Genomic DNA, 17,526 nt, shown 5'->3' with positions numbered 1-17,526 from the left:
CTCACCCAGCCACCCCCGACCCACAGGCCCCCCCCTCGCCTCTCACCCAGCCACCCCCGACCCACAGGCCCTCTCCTCACCTCTCACCCAGCCACCCCCGACCCACAGGCCCTCTCCTCGCCTCTCACCCAGCCACCCCGACCCACAGGCCCTCCCCTCGCCTCTCATCCAGCCACCCCCGACCCACAGGCCCTCCCCTCGTCTCTCACCCAGCCACCACAGGCCCTCCCCTCGCCTCTCACCCAGCCACCCCCGACCCACAGGCCCTGCCTTCGCCTCTCACCCAGCCACCCCCGACCCACCGGCTCTCTCCTCGCCTCTCACCCAGCCACCCCCGACCCACAGGCCCTCCCCTCGCCTCTCACCCAGCCACCCCAGACCCACAGGCCCTCTCCTCGCCTCTCACCCAGCCACCCCCGACCCACAGGCCCTCTCCTCACCTCTCACCCAGCCACCCCCGACCCACAGGCCCTCTCCTCACCTCTCACCCAGCCACCACAGGCCCTCTCCTCGCCTCTCACCCAACCACCCCCGACCCACAGGCCCTCTCCTCGCCTCTCACCCAGCCACCCCCGACCCACAGGCCCCCCCCTCGCCTCTCACCCAGCCACCCCCGACCCACAGGCCCTCTCCTCACCTCTCACCCAGCCACCCCCGACCCACAGGCCCTCTCCTCGCCTCTCACCCAGCCACCCCCGACCCACAGGCCCTCCCCTCGCCTCTCATCCAGCCACCCCCGACCCACAGGCCCTCCCCTCGTCTCTCACCCAGCCACCACAGGCCCTCCCCTCGCCTCTCACCCAGCCATCCCCGACCCACAGGCCCTGCCTTCGCCTCTCACCCAGCCACCCCCGACCCACCGGCTCTCTCCTCGCCTCTCACCCAGCCACCCCGACCAACAGGCCCTCCCTTCGCCTCTCACCCAGCCACCCCCGACCCACAGGCCCTCCCCTCGCCTCTCACCCAGCCACCCTGACGCACAGCACTGCACAGGCCCTCCCCTCGCCTCTCACCCAGCCACCCCCGACCCACAGGCCCTCTCCTCGCCTCTCACCCAGCCACCCCCGACCCACAGGCCCTCTCCTCGCCTCTCACCCAGCCACCCCCGACCCACAGGCCCTCTCCTCGCCTCTCACCCAGCCACCCCCGACCCACAGGCCCTCTCCTCGCCTCTCACCCAGCCACCCCCGACCCACAGGCCCTCTCCTCTCTATGCCTCAGTGCATCCCCCTTCTTCCTCTCCCTTTCCTTTCTGTTTCCTCCTGTGCTCTGCTGACAACTTATGGCAAATTGATCATAAGGTATTTGAGGAAGCAGCTCCTAAGATAGAATGCACTGCAGGCTTTAAAAGCAACTAGGGTCATGAATGTAATAATAACAATGTATTTCCTTCATAGGGCAACATCCCATGCCTTGTATACATGACATAGTCATGCTTGATATAAATGTATGCTTACGTAATGTATTATTTACAATAGCCTTACTCCATTTATGTACATTATACTATTTCCATTAGCCCTACTTCAAAATATTTACGTATTTATATATTACATTGACAACACGTGTAAGTGACAGCCAGTCCCCTGGTCTGATGCTGTTGTTGTTGACAGGTCCAGGCCAACCAGGAGAAGGCCCTGACTCTGTTTGGCCAGCTCCTCACCAAGAAGCACTTCCTGTTGACTTTCATCCGCACCCTGGAGGCGCAGCGCTCCTTCTCCATGCGTGACCGTGGCAACGTGGCGTCGCTCATCATGACTGCGCTGCAGGGGGAGATGGAGTACGCCACGGGGGTCCTTAAACAGCTGCTCTCTGACCTCATCGACAAGAACCTAGAGAGCAAGAACCACCCCAAGCTGCTGCTGCGCCGGTGAGATGGACACACTCACACACTTGTTTGTCGACACGCTCACACACTCACCCACTGACACATTCGCACATTCGTCTGTTGACACACTCACACATTCGTCTGTTGACACACTCACACATTCGTCTGTTGACACACTCACACATTCGTCTGTTGACACACTCACACATTCGTCTGTTGACACACTCACACATTCGTCTGTTGACACACTCACACATTAATCTGTTGACACACTCACACATTAATCTGTTGACACACTCACACATTAATCTGTTGACACACTCACACATTAATCTGTTGACACACTCACACATTAATCTGTTGACACACTCACACATTAATCTGTTGACACACTCACACATTAATCTGTTGACACACTCACACATTAATCTGTTGACACACTCACACATTAATCTGTTGACACACTCACACATTAATCTGTTGACACACTCACACATTAATCTGTTGACACACACACATTTGCCCGTTCTAACACATTTTTTAATACTGTTCAAATCCAATCAAATTTTATTGGTCGCATACACATATTTAGCAGATGTTATTGCGCGTGTAGCGAAATGCTTGAGTTCCTACTGTTGCTCCAACAGTGCAGTAATATCTAAAAAAAAACACAACAATACACACATCTAAAAAGTCAAATAAAATAAAAAAGTAAAAAGAAATATAGAAATATTAAAACGAGCAATGTCGGAGTCCGGAGTATAAGTATATGTACTGTGTGTGTGTGTGTGTGTGTGTGTGTGTGTGTGTGTGTGTGTGTGTGTGTGTGTGTGTGTGTGTGTGTGTGTGTGTGTGTGTGTGTGTGTGTGTGTGTGTGTGTGTGTGTGTACAGTGCCTTCGGAAAATATTCAGACCCCTTGACTTTTTCCACATTTTGATGTTTTTTTTCCTCATCAATCTACACACAATACCCCATAATGTCAAATAAAAAACTGAAATATTACATTTACATAAGTATTCAGACCCTTTACTCAGTACTTTGTTGAAGGATCTTTGGCAGCGATTACAGTATCGAGTCTTCTTGGGTATGACGCTACAAGCTTGGGACACCTGTCAGGTTAGATGGGGAGCGTCGCTGCACAGCTATTTTCAGGTCTCTCCAGAGGATGTTTGGTCTGGTTCAAGTCCGGGCTCTGGCTGGGCCACTCAAAGACATTCAGAGACTTGTCTGTGTGCTTAGGGTCATTGTCCTGTTGGAAGGTGAACCTTCACCCCAGTCTCAGGTCTTGAGTGCTCTGGAGCAGGTTTTCATCAAAAATCTCTCTGTACTTTGCTCCGTTCATCTTTCCCTCGATCTTGACTAGTCTCCCAGTCCCTGCCGCTGAAAAACATCCCCACAGCATGATGCTGCCACCACCATGCTTCACCGTAGGGATGATGCCAAGTTTCCTTCAGACTTGACGCTTGGCATTCAGGCCAAAGAGTACAATATTGGTTTCATCGGACCAGAGAATCGGTCTGAGAGTCTTTAGGGGCCTTTTGGCAAACTCCAAGCAGACTGTCGTGTGCCTTTTACAGAGGAGTGGCTTCTATCTGGCCACTCTACCATAAAGGCATGATTGGTGGAGTGCTGCAGAGATGGTTGTCCTTCTAGAAGGTTCTCCCATCTCCACAGAGGAACTCTAGAGCTCTGTCAGACTGACCATTGGGTTCTTGGTCACCTCCCTGACCAAGGTCCTTCTCCCCCGATTGCTCAGTCAGCTTTAGGAAGTCTTGGTGGTTCCAAACTTCTTCCATTTAAGAATGATGGATGCCACTGTGTTCTTGGGTGTCTTCAATGCTGCAGAAATGTTTTGGTACCCTTCCCCAGATCTATGCCTCCACACAATCCTGTCTCAGAGCTCTACAGACAATTCCTTCAACATGGCTTGTTTTTTTTGCTCTGACATGGGACCTTATATAGGGGAACTTATATACACAGGTGTGTGCCTTTCCAAATCATGTCCAATCAATTGAATTTACCACAGGTGGACCAATCACCTACTCATTTAATGGTTTTTCTTAATTTTTTTACTATTTTCTACATTGTAGAATACTAGTGAAGACATCAAACCTATGAAATAACACATTATGGAATCATGTAGTAACCAAGTGTTAATCAAATCAAAATATATTTTATATTTGAGATTCTTCAAATAGCCACCCTTTGCCTTGATGACAGTTTTGCACAAACTTGGCATTCTCTCAAACATCTTCAACAGTCTTGAAGGAGTTCCCACATATCACTTGTTGGCTCCTTTTCCTTCACTCTGCCATCTGACTCATCCCAAACCTTCTCAATTTGGTTGAGGTTGGGGGATTGTGGAGGCCAGGTAATCTGATGCAGATCTCCATCACCCTCCTCCTTGGTAAAATAGACCTTATACAGCCTGGAGGAGTGTTGGATCATTGTCCTGTTGGAAAACGAATGATAGTCCCACTAAGCCCAAACCGGATGGGATGGCGTATCGCTGCAGAATGCAGTGGTAGCCATGCTAGTTAAATGTGCCTTGACTTCTAAATTAATCAGTTTCACCAGTAAAGCAGCCAGACACCATCACACCTCCTCCTCCATGCTTCACGGTGGGAACCACACATGCAAAGAAACAAAAATCTCCAGTTTAGACTCATCAGAACAAAGGACAGATTTCCACCTGTCTGGTGTCCATTGCTCGTGTTTCTTGACCCCAGCAAGTCTTTCTGAAGGCACTGAGAATGCCAAAAGTATGCAAAGCTGTCATCAAGGCAAAGGGTGGCTATTTGAAGAATCTCAAATATAAAATATACTTTGATTTGTTTTACACTTTTTTGGTTACTACATGATTCCAAATGTGTTATTTCATTATTCTACAGTGTAGAAAATAGTAAAAAAATAAAGAAAAGCCCTGAATGAGTAGGTGTTCTAAAACATTTAACCGATAGGGTGTATACACTAATGTTCAAAAGTTAGGGGTCACTTAGAAATATCCTTGTTTTTTAAAGAAAAGCTCATTTTTTTGTCCATCAAAATAACATAAAATTGATCGGAAATACAGTGTAGACATTGGTAATGTTGTAAATTACTATTTAAAAAATAAAATATTAAGATGGGGAAAAGAACACAGACACTGGACAGAGGAAGATTGGAAAAAGGTGTTATGGACAGACAAATCCAAGTTTGATGTGTTTGGATCACAAAGAAGAACATTCGTGAGATGCAGAAAAGATGCTTGAGGAGTGCTTGACCCCATCTGTCAAACATGATAGAGGCAATATGATGGTCTGGGGGTGCTTTGGTGGTGTTAAAGTGGGAGATTTGTACAGGGTAAAAGGGATCTTGAAGAAGGAAGGCCATCACTCCATTTTGCAACACCATGCCATACCACCCTGTGGACGGAGCTGAATTGGAGCCTATTTCCTTCTATAACAGGACAATGACCCAAAGCACAGCTCCAAACTATGCAATAACTATTTAGTGAAGAAGCAGTCAGCTGGTATTCTGTCTAATGGAGTGGCCAGCACAGTCACCAGATCTCAACCCTATTGAACTGTTATGGGAGCAGCTTGACTGACTGTAAGAAGTTCCCATCAAGCCAATCCAACTTGTGGGAGGTGCTTCAGGAAGCATGGGGTGAAATCTCTTCAGATTACCTCAACAAATTGACAACTAGAATGCCAAAGGTCTGCAAGGCTGTAATTTCTGTAAATGGAGGATTTTTTGACAAAAGCAAAGTTTGAAGGACACAATTATTATTTCAATTAAAAATCATTATTTATTACCTTGCTCAGGACAGCATCTTGACTGTATTTCCTATTCATTTTGCAACTCATTTAATGTATGTTTTCATGGAAAACAAGGACATTTCTAATTGACCCCAAACTTTTGAACGATAGTGTATATGTACAGTGCCTTGCGAAAGTATTCGGCCCCCTTGAACTTTGCGACCTTTTGCCACATTTCAGGCTTCAAACATAAAGATATAAAACTGTATTTTTTTGTGAAGAATCAACAACAAGTGGGACACAATCATGAAGTGGAACGACATTTATTGGATATTTCAAACTTTTTTAACAAATCAAAAACTGAAAAATTGGGCGTGCAAAATTATTCAGCCCCCTTAAGTTAATACTTTGTAGCACCACCTTTTGCTGTGATTACAGCTGTAAGTCGCTTGGGGTATGTCTCTATCAGTTTTGCACATCGAGAGACTGAAATGTTTTCCCATTCCTCCTTGCAAAACAGCTCGAGCTCAGTGAGGTTGGATGGAGAGCATTTGTGAACAGCAGTTTTCAGTTCTTTCCACAGATTCTCGATTGGATTCAGGTCTGGACTTTGACTTGGCCATTCTAACACCTGGATATGTTTATTTTTGAGCCATTCCATTGTAGATTTTGCTTTATGTTTTGGATCATTGTCTTGTTGGAAGACAAATCTCCGTCCCAGTCTCAGGTCTTTTGCAGACTCCATCAGGTTTTCTTCCAGAATGGTCCTGTATTTGGCTCCATCCATCTTCCCATCAATTTTAACCATCTTCCCTGTCCCTGCTGAAGAAAAGCAGGCCCAAACTATGATACTGCCACCACCATGTTTGACAGTGGGGTTGGTGTGTTCAGCTGTGTTGCTTTTACGCCAAACATAACGTTTTGCATTGTTGCCAAAAAGTTACATTTTGGTTTCATCTGACCAGAGCACTTTCTTCCACATGTTTGGTGTGTCGCCCAGGTGGCTTGTGGCAAACTTTAAACAACACTTTTTATGGATATCTTTAAGAAATGGCTTTCTTGCCACTCTTCCATAAAGGCCAGATTTGTGCAATATACGACTGATTGTTGTCCTATGGACAGAGTCTCCCACCTCAGCTGTAGATCTCTGCATTTCATCCAGAGTGATCATGGGCCTCTTGGCTGCATCTCTGATCAGTCTTCTCCTTGTATGAGCTGAAAGTTTAGAGGGACGGCCAGGTCTTGGTAGATTTGCAGTGGTCTGATACTCCTTCCATTTCAATATTATCGCTTGCACAGTGCTCCTTGGGATGTTTAAAGCTTGGGAAATATTTTTGTATCCAAATCCGGCTTTAAACTTCTTCACAACAGTATCTCGGACCTGCCTGGTGTGTTCCTTGTTCTTCATGATGCTCTCTGCGCTTTTAACGGACCTCTGAGACTATCACAGTGCAGGTGCATTTATACAGAGACTTGACTACACACAGGTGGATTGTATTTATCATCATTAGTCATTTAGGTCAACATTGGATCATTCAGAGATCCTCACTGAACTTCTGGAGAGAGTTTGCTGCACTGAAAGTAAAGGGGCTGAATAATTTTGCACGCCCAATTTTTCAGTTTTTGATTTGTTAAAAAAGTTTGAAATATCCAATAAATGTCGTTCCACTTCATGATTGTGTCCCACTTGTTGTTGATTCTTCACAAAAAATACAGTTTTATATCTTTATGTTTGAAGCCTGAAATGTGGCAAAAGGTCGCAAAGTTCAATGGGGCCGAATACTTTCGCAAGGCACTGTAGCTGGCTAGTAACAGTGACTAAAGTTCAAGGCAGGGTACTGGGCGGAGGCTGGCTAGTGGTGACTATTTAACAACCTGATGACTTTGAGATAGAAGCTGTTTTTCAGTCCCAGCTGTGATGCACCTGTACTGACCTCGCCTTCTGGATGGTAGCGGGGTGAACAGGCCGTGGCTCGGGTGGCTGAGAGCCTTGATGATCTTCTTGTCTTACTACTCTTATATACACAGTAAAACATGTTGTATTTCTGTGTTCTCTCAAATCATAGCCTAGATGGAGGACTTAAACCCAAGATGGCCAAATCAAAGGGTGTTTTGGAGAAGTTGTCTTCCTATCACCCGTCCTCCCTGTGCCTCCTTATAATTTAGATTAACTAGAGAATTAAGGAGAGAAAGTAGCTTTTCTAGCCGCTGTAGGGGGAGGAGAAAGGGGAAATGGAAGAGGAGCAAACTGTTTGCCCAGGTTTCCTCTTTGGATATTAGGAGAAATAAAGTCCACTAATTACAGTGGATTTTAATTGCTCCTCGTCTGGGGGACGTTTCAGGGTTCTTCATTCGTTTAGGCGACAGGTTTATGATTAATGAGAGAAGTTACCCAATTATGGTAATTGTCTGTTTTTAATGAAGATTGATTGTTTGCGTTGAGAATAAAGTATGTTTTTCTTCATGGAAGTATCACAGCTTGGCTTTTGTCAATTTCGCCTTAAACCAGATTTGTTCGTGGTTAGTTTTGAGGTAGAGCAGCAATTTCTTCCAGTTGATTATTTAATTATCATGCCTAATTTATTCTCCTCTTGTCTTCTATCTCAATGTTAGAACGGAATCTGTCGCTGAGAAGATGTTGACCAACTGGTTCACATTCCTCTTGTACAAGTTCCTAAAGGTAAGTCCACCGTCAAACCAACAAAAAGATATTCCCCATCTCCTGTTTATAATTGCTTTATGAGGATAGTAGTTAGTTAGCACACTATTAGCATTTCAGCAGTAAAGGCATCGGTGGGCACGGTCTGCTTAAGGCTCCAACGAGAGACATTCTTTTTATTTCATTATTTTGTTTAGTGTCATTATTTCTTTGATGGACATGTTCTAGCCTGCGGTCATTAGGCGCTGAGTGGGTGTGACGTTCGACTGGACCTTCTCTCTTCTCACTCTCCCTCGCTCCCTCTTGGAAGAGTGTACAATTACCCCCTAATGAAGCCAGGATGTGGAATTAAAGATAATTTCACAGACAAGCGTGCCATGGCGAGGGCTAGGGGATTGATGTATGCGTGTTCCCTCTCGTTAGCAGCTGTCTGGTTAATTAGCGCAGATGCTAACGAGACGTTAACAGCATATGGTGGCAGAGGGGAGAGAGGGAGAGTTGCGGTGCTGTGTAGAAGCTAGGAGAGGACACTGGAGGTGGAGACTTCGCTGGATTTGGATCTACCTCTATCCCACTTAGCAGTTAGCTAGGCCCTGTCTCCACCTTTCTCCCAACTAGCTTCAGTCTCCACCTCTCTCCCAACTAGCTTCAGTCTCCACCTCTCTCCCAACTAGCTTCAGTCTCCACCTCTCTCCCAACTAGCTTCAGTCTCCACCTCTCTCCCAACTAGCTTCAGTCTCCACCTCTCTCCCAACTAGCTTCAGTCTCCACCTCTCTCCCAACTAGCTTCAGTCTCCACCTCTCTCCCAACTACCTTCAGTCTCCACCTCTCTCCCAACTAGCTTCAGTCTCAACCTCTCTCCCAACTACCTTCAGTCTCCACCTCTCTCCCAACTAGCTTCAGTCTCAACCTCTCTCCCAACTAGCTTCAGTCTCCACCTCTCTCACACTCTGGGTGTTCCCTTAACTCACACATATGCATGCGCATAATTCTCACCTTCTGCATTAAAGACACTTTTTCATTACTGATAAATAGTGGAGTTTTGAGTTTGTTTTAAAAGTGGGAGAGATAAATGCTATCCCTATCAAGCACTTAGAGCTATCTCTCTCTTTCTCTCTCTCTCTCCCTCTCTCGCTCTTGTGTTCTCTCTCTCTTTCTCTCTCTCTTTCTCATCCTCGACAATTGCACATGCATCTTTAACACGGTGAAGAGCTTCCTAAGCACTTTCTCTCAATCGTTAACCTCTTGTTAGTTTCAGCCTCAGCTGCCACCTGGCCGCCCTCTCTGTCACTCTGCTCTAAACTGATACTCGTTTTAAGAGGGAAACTTTTTCTTGAGCCTGAGCTGGGGATAATGACACTATTGACTGGCAAGTGCACGTGATAGTGAAAATGCAGAAAATCTTTATATGAGACCGCCTAGCGCTCTGTCCCCTAGGCCAGTGAGAAGACACAGGAGCACAGCGTTGCCTCATTGCCAGCATATTTCCTGTGTTTGAGGGGTGCAAAATCCACTTGTGACGTATATCTCACTAGACTGCTTTCATTTTACTCTTGCGAGTCTTTTATACTCTTGCGTTTCCGTTACATGTATAATAACAATAATGCTTAGTCAGGGATTTAACACACTTTCTCGACACTTGCATCACAAGAAAGAGAAGAAAGATAACTTTATTTTGATGTGTTCCACTTTTGTGAAATTGAAAAATGTTATAATTTTAAATGGTTGAAATGTTAAGAAATTAGATGTGCTAAAAGAAAAGCAATTTCCGAAAATGAAAACTTGGATTATAGTGATGTTATGTCTGATCTTGCAAAAAACTGTAAAGTATGTTTAGATAGGTGTAATCTAGAGCCAATCCTGTATCCTGCTATTGACACACTTGTTGAATTATGCAAGAGTGTGTGACAAAAGTAATTGAGGCAGTCTAGAGAGTACAGGTGAGTGATGGTAAGGTAGACAGAGCAGGTGAGTGATGGTAGGGTAGACAGAGCAGGTGAGTGATGGTAAGGTAGACAGAGCAGGTGAGTGATGGTAGGGTAGACAGAGCAGGTGAGTGCTGGTAGGGTAGACAGAGCAGGTGAGTGATGGTAGGGTAGACAGAGCAGGTGAGTGCTGGTAGGGTAGACAGAGCAGTTGAGTGCTGGTAGGGTAGACAGAGCAGGTGAGTGATGGTAGGGTAGACAGAGCAGGTGAGTGATGGTAGGGTAGACAGAGCAGGTGAGTGATGGTAGGGTAGACAGAGCAGGTGAGTGATGGTAGGGTAGACAGAGCAGGTGAGTGATGGTAGGGTAGACAGAGCAGTTGAGTGCTGGTAGGGTAGACTGAGCAGGTGAGTGATGGTAGGGTAGACTGAGCGGGTGAGTGATGGTAGGGTAGACAGAGCAGGTTAGTGATGGTAGGGTAGACTGAGCGGGTGAGTGATGTTAGGGTAGACAGAGCAGGTGAGTGCTGGTAGGGAAGACAGAGCAGGTGAATGATGGTAGGGTAGACAGAGGAGGTGAGTGATGGTAGGGTAGACAGAGCAGTTGAGTGCTGGTAGGGTAGACAGAGCAGGTGAGTGATGGTAGGGTAGACAGAGGAGGTGTTTGGTTGTTGCAGCCCTGTTCCACCCCTTTATGTTAATGTCTTCCTATGTGAAAATACACCCGGTGTATTTATGTAAATGAGGCACATAAAGACAAAATATTTTTGATGTACCTGATTCAATAAAACAATTTTTATATGTGACCGACCGCCCCGATTCGGTCTTATGTAGCAACATTTGAAATTGTGTTTTTACATTGGATAAAAGTAGAGATTCAGAGCTAGAAAATGGTATATCATACACTGCAGTTGAGGAACAATGGGAAAGTAATTATGCTTTGAAAGTTGATAAACTTGTAAATCCACTTTTGAGAAAATGGCCCTTCAGTGTTTTGGTACGTACACCCATCGTTCACACCCACTTAAGCCTTAGTCCCACCCATCTCTTTAAGGATTCACATATGAGGCCATGTGGTAAACACACGCTATAGTAAAACAAGTCTAAGTTTATTTGTCACATGCACAGGATACAGAAGGTATAAACGGTACAGTGATAGTACTTGCATAGTAGCAATATCAAAAATAGAAAGTGTCCAGATAAAAATATTTTATCGTTATTAGATGACGCTTACCCGACACACTTGTCTAAATTGATGGGTTATGTGAAGGAAATTATATAACCACCCCTCACCCACATCTAGCTAAGTGGATGGGTCATGTAATAATCTGGCTGAAATTGAGTCTTTTATTTAGACATGTAGCTAGCTAGCTAAACAATTAACCGGAATGATCCCAACTCATACTACCGCCAAAACAAACATTGTCATAGCGCTGGTATGAATCTGCAGGTAGCTAAAGCTAACAAACTAGGCTCAATGTTAGCTAGCTAACATTAGGCTATATCTAGCTACGCAAATGGATTTCTGATTCGATATTATATAATATTTCTACACAGATCACATGTAACGTTAGCTAAAGCTAAAGTTTTCTAGCTAACTAACAGTATGCTTTAACTTGCAATAAAAACTTTTGACATAATTAGAAATGTATATCTGAAAATGTAGCTAGACTCTTACCTGTATACATGGATGAATGCTTCACGGCAGACTGGAACCATTTAAGTCTGTTTTGTTTGTAGCTACAGTACATCTTGTTTGGCCAGCTTTGTTTCAAGTCACTCCGGTTGACACTGACTGTGGCATGTGCAGAAAGTAGCCCATCACCTTTTCCAACTGATCTGTCGATAGCGCCTGCTAAATTCAGGGCATATATGTTGTTGAGAAAAGTAGCAAAACTTTTGTAGTTCTTGATGGCTAATGTTATATTGGTTCCCAAGTGGTGCAGCATCTCAGTGCTAGAGGTGTCACAACAGACACCCTGGTTCGAATCCAGGCTGTATCACAACTGGCCGTGATTGGGAGTCCCATAGGGTCGGCGCACAATTGGCCCAGTGTCGCCCGGGTTTGGCCAGTGTAGGCCGTCATTGTAAATAAGAATTTGTTCTTAACTGACTTGCCTAGTTAAATAAAGGTTTAAAAACGATACAAAAATAAATATTTCAAAAACGGCACAGTAGAAAGGACTGTCAACACATGAACAGCTCATGTTATAGACAGAAGCATGCTACATGGCAGACCAATCCAAACTCATCGTACGGCATGTCCAGCCCATTCATTATCTCAGCCAATCATGGCTAACGGGAAGGTTCCTGTCTTTTTTCGTAGCTAAACCAAACTAGACTTGTAATTTAACCATTTTATTTGTATTTATTGATGGAATACAAGTTTGTTATTAAGGAACGTGAAAAAAAAAAAGCATTTTGTTATAAAATAAATGTTTATGTTCAAATGCCACTCCTGTGAAGTAGTGACATGCGACAACCGCCTAGTTTCCTGAAATGAGTCATATTTATGAGTGCATTCTAAGAAATTAATGGAGACATTTTACAATAAATGTAATACCTGAATTCCCACCCAAATTCCTGAACTGCATTCATTATTTGTCCGTGCCAGTAAAATGTTTTATGTGCTATAATTCAGTCGATATTAATATCTCATTTTCCATCTGTTGCATTTATTATAATTGTTTTTCAAACCTTTTAACAATTTAGATGTCCATTGCTATATGCATACCTGTTAAGATATAGATACAGCCCTTGCCTGTCACTGATGACCTGTGTCCATGTGTGTCTAGGAGTGTGCGGGCGAGCCTCTCTTCATGCTGTACTGTGCCATGAAGCAGCAGATGGAGAAGGGGCCTATAGACTCCATCACAGGAGAGGCGCGCTACTCCCTCAGTGAGGACAAGCTCATCAGACAGCAGATTGACTACAAGACCCTGGTTAGTACGGTCAAATAGAAATGTTTTACAGGGCGATAATGATATTTGATCAAATATATGATTTACCTTTGAGAAGGCATTAAGGGCGATAGGATTTTGCATTACCTCAGTGACCTTAATTAGTGCTTGCTGCTTGAATATGCAACTCAAATTCCTGCAAATGCCAACTAAGTAAGCCGACGTGAGCTGGACCTAATTTCTGCCCCTCCCTCCCCTGTCAGACACTTCACTGTGTGAACCCGGAGAACGAGAACGCCCCCGAGGTGACGGTGAAGGGGCTGAACTGTGACACCATCACCCAGGTGAAGGAGAAGCTGCTGGATGCAGTGTACAAGGGCAGCCCCTACTCCCAGAGACCCAAGGCTGGGGACATGGACCTGGGTAAGAATACCAGGAGGAGACTGTGTTTACAGTTTGTGTTTACAGTGTGTGTGCGTTGGCGTGCGATCTATTCTCATCCTCCTATCCTCCTCATCACAGAGTGGCGTCAGGGCAGGATGGCCAGAATCATCCTTCAGGATGAGGATGTCACAACAAAGATAGACAATGACTGGAAACACCTCAACACACTGGCCCACTATCAGGTGAGAGGAGAGAGAGGTGGTGGGTGGGCTGGGGTGTACTGCCTCGGTGGTTTTATCTATGCAAACAGACAGTGGATGGAGTGATTGGCACGACAGCATTTATAAGACAAACCATTGTTTTTCATTCCTTGTAGGTGACGGACGGCTCAGTGATCGCTCTGGTGCCAAAGCAGAATTCAGCCTACAACATATCCAACTCCTCTACCTTCACCAAGTCTCTCAGCAGATATGGTGAGTCATTCCTTCATATTTCTTTTTCTCTTAATTTCTCTCTCAATCTCTGCCTTTCTTTGCTCTCTTGGATTTTTCTCAGCCTCTCTGAACTGAGATAACCATGAATCCACCAATAGGCATTTTCAGCATCTCAGAAATGACAGGCATTACATCAGACAGCTCATTCCTCCTTCCAAAGACTGAAGACCAATAGCTAACAACTTTAAACACAGCCTCAGCTCCACACCGCATCAGTGTAACCAGCTCCCCGGCAAAAACCTTTTTCCGAAGCTTTCACCTTTGTTGTTGTTTTCCCTCCCTCTCCTTATGTTCGACGTTGTGTTGATAAGGGGTAGCAACAATAGCAACGCTGACAGGCCAGTGAAAGCCAGGCTGGTTTATTCGTCCACAGAGAGGATCGCCCAGCCCTGGCTGTTGTAAGAGCGGAAGTAAACGTGCACCACTCTCCCCCAGAAGCCAATGGACATGATTGCCATGGAATTACACTCAATCAGCAGTAGCAACAGCCGCAGCAGTAGTAGTAGTAGCAACCTCATGATGAATGTACAATAGATGTAGGAATACAGGAGACCAATTGGCTGCTAGGAGAGTGACTACAGAATGTTCCGGTGTGAACAAGCTGATATAATGGGGTCTCAAACAGGGTCTTTGGCATAGAGATCAATCTTAGTCACACTGGTTTTGTTTTCCTCTTTGGTCATCACTGGTTTTAACTACCACCCATGACATACAGGAGTTAGTCTCTGGCGCGCTGTTTAAATACTACAGGGCTCATATTCACAAAGTGTCTAAAGAGTGCTGATCTAGGATCAGGTCCCGCTGTTAGTTATTATGATTGAAAAGGCTAAACTGACCCTAGACCAGCACTCTTACTCTGAGACGCTTTGTGAGTACAGGCCCAGATCTCAGTAGAGTTAATTGGGAACATTCAGGGCAGTTGTCTTGCTCTGATGCCCCACTGTTCTTTTGATTTGGTCTAGCGGAAAGCATCAACAAGCCCAGAACCACTGACACACATTAGTCTCTATGTGTCAGTGAGTTTCTGAGATGTAATTCTCTCATCCTCTCGCCCTGAAAACCAGGGGGCCCTCCCTGCCATCCGAAACTCAGAAGCCCCGAGCGTCACGCCATCATTCAGACGGTGTGTGAGAGATAGACAGAGATTGAAGTTGTTTTTCTCTCACTCTCCCTCCCTCCTCTCATCCCTCCCTCCATACATTAGAGAGGGACTGACGCCCCTGCATTCTGGCTACCCTCCCAGCCTCCTCACCAGGCAGCCTCCCTCCCATGCCGGCTGCAACTACAGCAGGCTGGCTGATAAGAGGAACGCGGTAGATAGGCATCCTTTGGTTTACCGTAATGAAGTTTGACACTCGCAGCTTTATTAATGAAGCAATGCATGGAGGCAGTCTGCCCCGGGGAGGAGAGGAGACTCACACAATGGAGCCTGTACAGCCTGACTCATCCACAATCACAAGCAGGAAGGATATTGGTGTAATGTGTATGGGGTTCTATTATTTCCAGCACTATAACATGATGGGTCATTTGGGATGGGGAGAGGGCATGGGGACAAGCGAGGGAGATAAAGATGGAAGGGCTGGTGTAAAAATGTGTGCTAATGATAAGACAGAAAGCAGATTCTCTTTCCTATCTCCTCTCTTGGCCCTGCCTCAATGAAATGAGGCACACTGTTTTCGTTCTCCCACTTTGCCAATTAGTTAGAATCTGCCAATTGAGAGTAATGAGTCGGCTAACTCTCCTCGCTCCTTAGTTGAGGCCTAATCACTCCATCCATCCACCTCTCTGACGGACAATAAGAGAGGCTACAGGGATCTGTTGTCTTGCTCATTAATGTTCTCTCCATCTCAAGGGTCAGGTCCCAGTGCATCATGGGCTGTGACCTTGTGACAGACAGATTGACACTGCTCCTCACGCTGGCATGGTCTTTGTTCTGGCTGGATGACGGACAGATAGACAGCCCAAAGAGCCCTTTCTTCACTAGACTAAATGGGACTGTTATTTAGTCAGTCACCAGACTAAATATGTTTGTCTTCTAATTTATGTTTGTCCACTATGTGCAGAGCTTGGCAAGGGTCATATACATTTTTGAAGGCATAATTGTGACCTGAAATATGTGATGTATATGAGTGCGTATCACTGTTTGAACTCAAGTTGAAGCTCTCACAACACAATAGGGCATGGAACCAGGGAGTCATTCTGGTGTTCTGTTCTGGTCATCTTGTTCCATTGACCTCTAAAGACCTCTGCATTGTGTGTTCCTGATTAATCTGTCTTTGTCCTGATGTTCCTGTGTCTCTCTTGCCTCCGTTCAGAGAGCATGTTGCGGACAGCCAGCAGTCCAGACAGTCTGCGCTCCCGCACCCCCATGATCACCCCTGACCTGGAGAGTGGCACCAAGCTGTGGCACCTGGTCAAGAACCACGACCACTCTGACCAGCGCGAGGGCGACCGGGGCAGCAAGATGGTCTCTGAGATCTATCTGACCCGTCTGCTCGCCACCAAGGTAAGATTACCTAGACACCAGGCCAGCCTGCTGTATATCACACCTTCGTAAAAGACATGTACAGTACTGTTGATGTAAGTCAACTCATCTGAATGTTGAGTAAGTCACTGAAATGCCCTCCATATCGTCGCTGTCAGATGAAAACCTTGAACTCCATTCTTGCCAATTATCATTTTTAACATGTATTGAGAGCAGTAACTCCACTCAATGTGTTCCATTCCCTGACTCTAGGACCACGAAAATGTAAGCAGTATTTCCTGTGTGAAGAGGACCTCTCTTTTTTGTTTTCGATAGTCCCTTGATATGCCTGTCTCTTTAACAGCTCAGCCTCCGTTGTTGTGTTGTATTCTTCTGGCGTTCCTCATATCAGCCAAGTCTCTGTTAACTGGCCAAACAGGGTCGGCCTGCCTGCCTGCCACTCTCCTCTCGCCTAACTGCCTCTGAGCTGATTGTTTCCATCCTAATTGTAGGGGAAGAAAACCATGGAAATTAGACGCTGTTTACAAGCCTCTTGGGTGGTCAATTTCGATTCATAATAAAAACAAGATAGATAAATATAAAGGGGGTAGAGAAGAGAAAATAGCAGGAGACAGGTCATTTGTTGTGGGATTGAATGTTTTGTGGTGCGTGATGCAGAGAAGTGAAAGGAATTCCGATAGCTCACGTAGGTCTGTCTGTCTGCTAAACTAGCACATCTCAGTACTTTGATGTTGGAGCAGGAAAACGTGGCGTCCTCTCCACAGCCACTCCCCCTTAAAGATGCTGGTCGCTGTGGGGAGAAATGTATCTCTGTTGGTTGATTTGAAATCTGTAGGTGTGTAATTGGAGAATAACCCGGACAACTAAACCTCTGTCCTCTCCTCAGGGTACCTTACAGAAGTTTGTGGACGACCTGTTTGAGACCATCTTCAGCACGGCCCACCGCGGCAGCGCCCTGCCTCTCGCCATCAAGTACATGTTTGACTTCCTGGACGAGCAGGCCGACAAACACTCCATATCAGACTCAGACGTACGGCACACCTGGAAGAGTAACTGGTGAGACACATTACCAACATTGAGTATGTTTTGGTTGTATAATGTGAATGGTTGTTG

At 45.7% G+C, this 17,526-nt stretch overlaps 1 protein-coding gene across 2 annotated transcripts in view; it reads left to right on the top strand.

Annotated features, from left to right (window-relative positions):
* The window catches only part of plxna1a (plexin A1a), a 266,753-nt gene that overhangs the window by 242,561 nt on the left and 6,666 nt on the right, over positions 1-17,526 (top strand). For both annotated transcript variants that reach the window (XM_036988339.2, XM_036988338.2), the window contains exons 22-29: positions 1,611-1,867; positions 8,180-8,246; positions 12,946-13,092; positions 13,314-13,473; positions 13,573-13,676; positions 13,811-13,907; positions 16,244-16,434; positions 17,300-17,469. In XM_036988339.2, the coding sequence (XP_036844234.1) occupies positions 1,611-1,867; positions 8,180-8,246; positions 12,946-13,092; positions 13,314-13,473; positions 13,573-13,676; positions 13,811-13,907; positions 16,244-16,434; positions 17,300-17,469 (1,193 nt within the window). The remainder of the gene's footprint in view (positions 1-1,610; positions 1,868-8,179; positions 8,247-12,945; positions 13,093-13,313; positions 13,474-13,572; positions 13,677-13,810; positions 13,908-16,243; positions 16,435-17,299; positions 17,470-17,526) is intronic.

Source organism: Oncorhynchus mykiss, chromosome 9 (genome assembly GCF_057628025.1).
Source record: "Oncorhynchus mykiss isolate SJ-2025 chromosome 9, ASM5762802v1, whole genome shotgun sequence".
Classification (NCBI taxonomy): domain Eukaryota; kingdom Metazoa; phylum Chordata; class Actinopteri; order Salmoniformes; family Salmonidae; genus Oncorhynchus; species Oncorhynchus mykiss.
The sequence above is the reverse complement of the archived record's forward strand: the minus strand, read 5'-3'. Positions and strand labels throughout refer to the sequence as shown.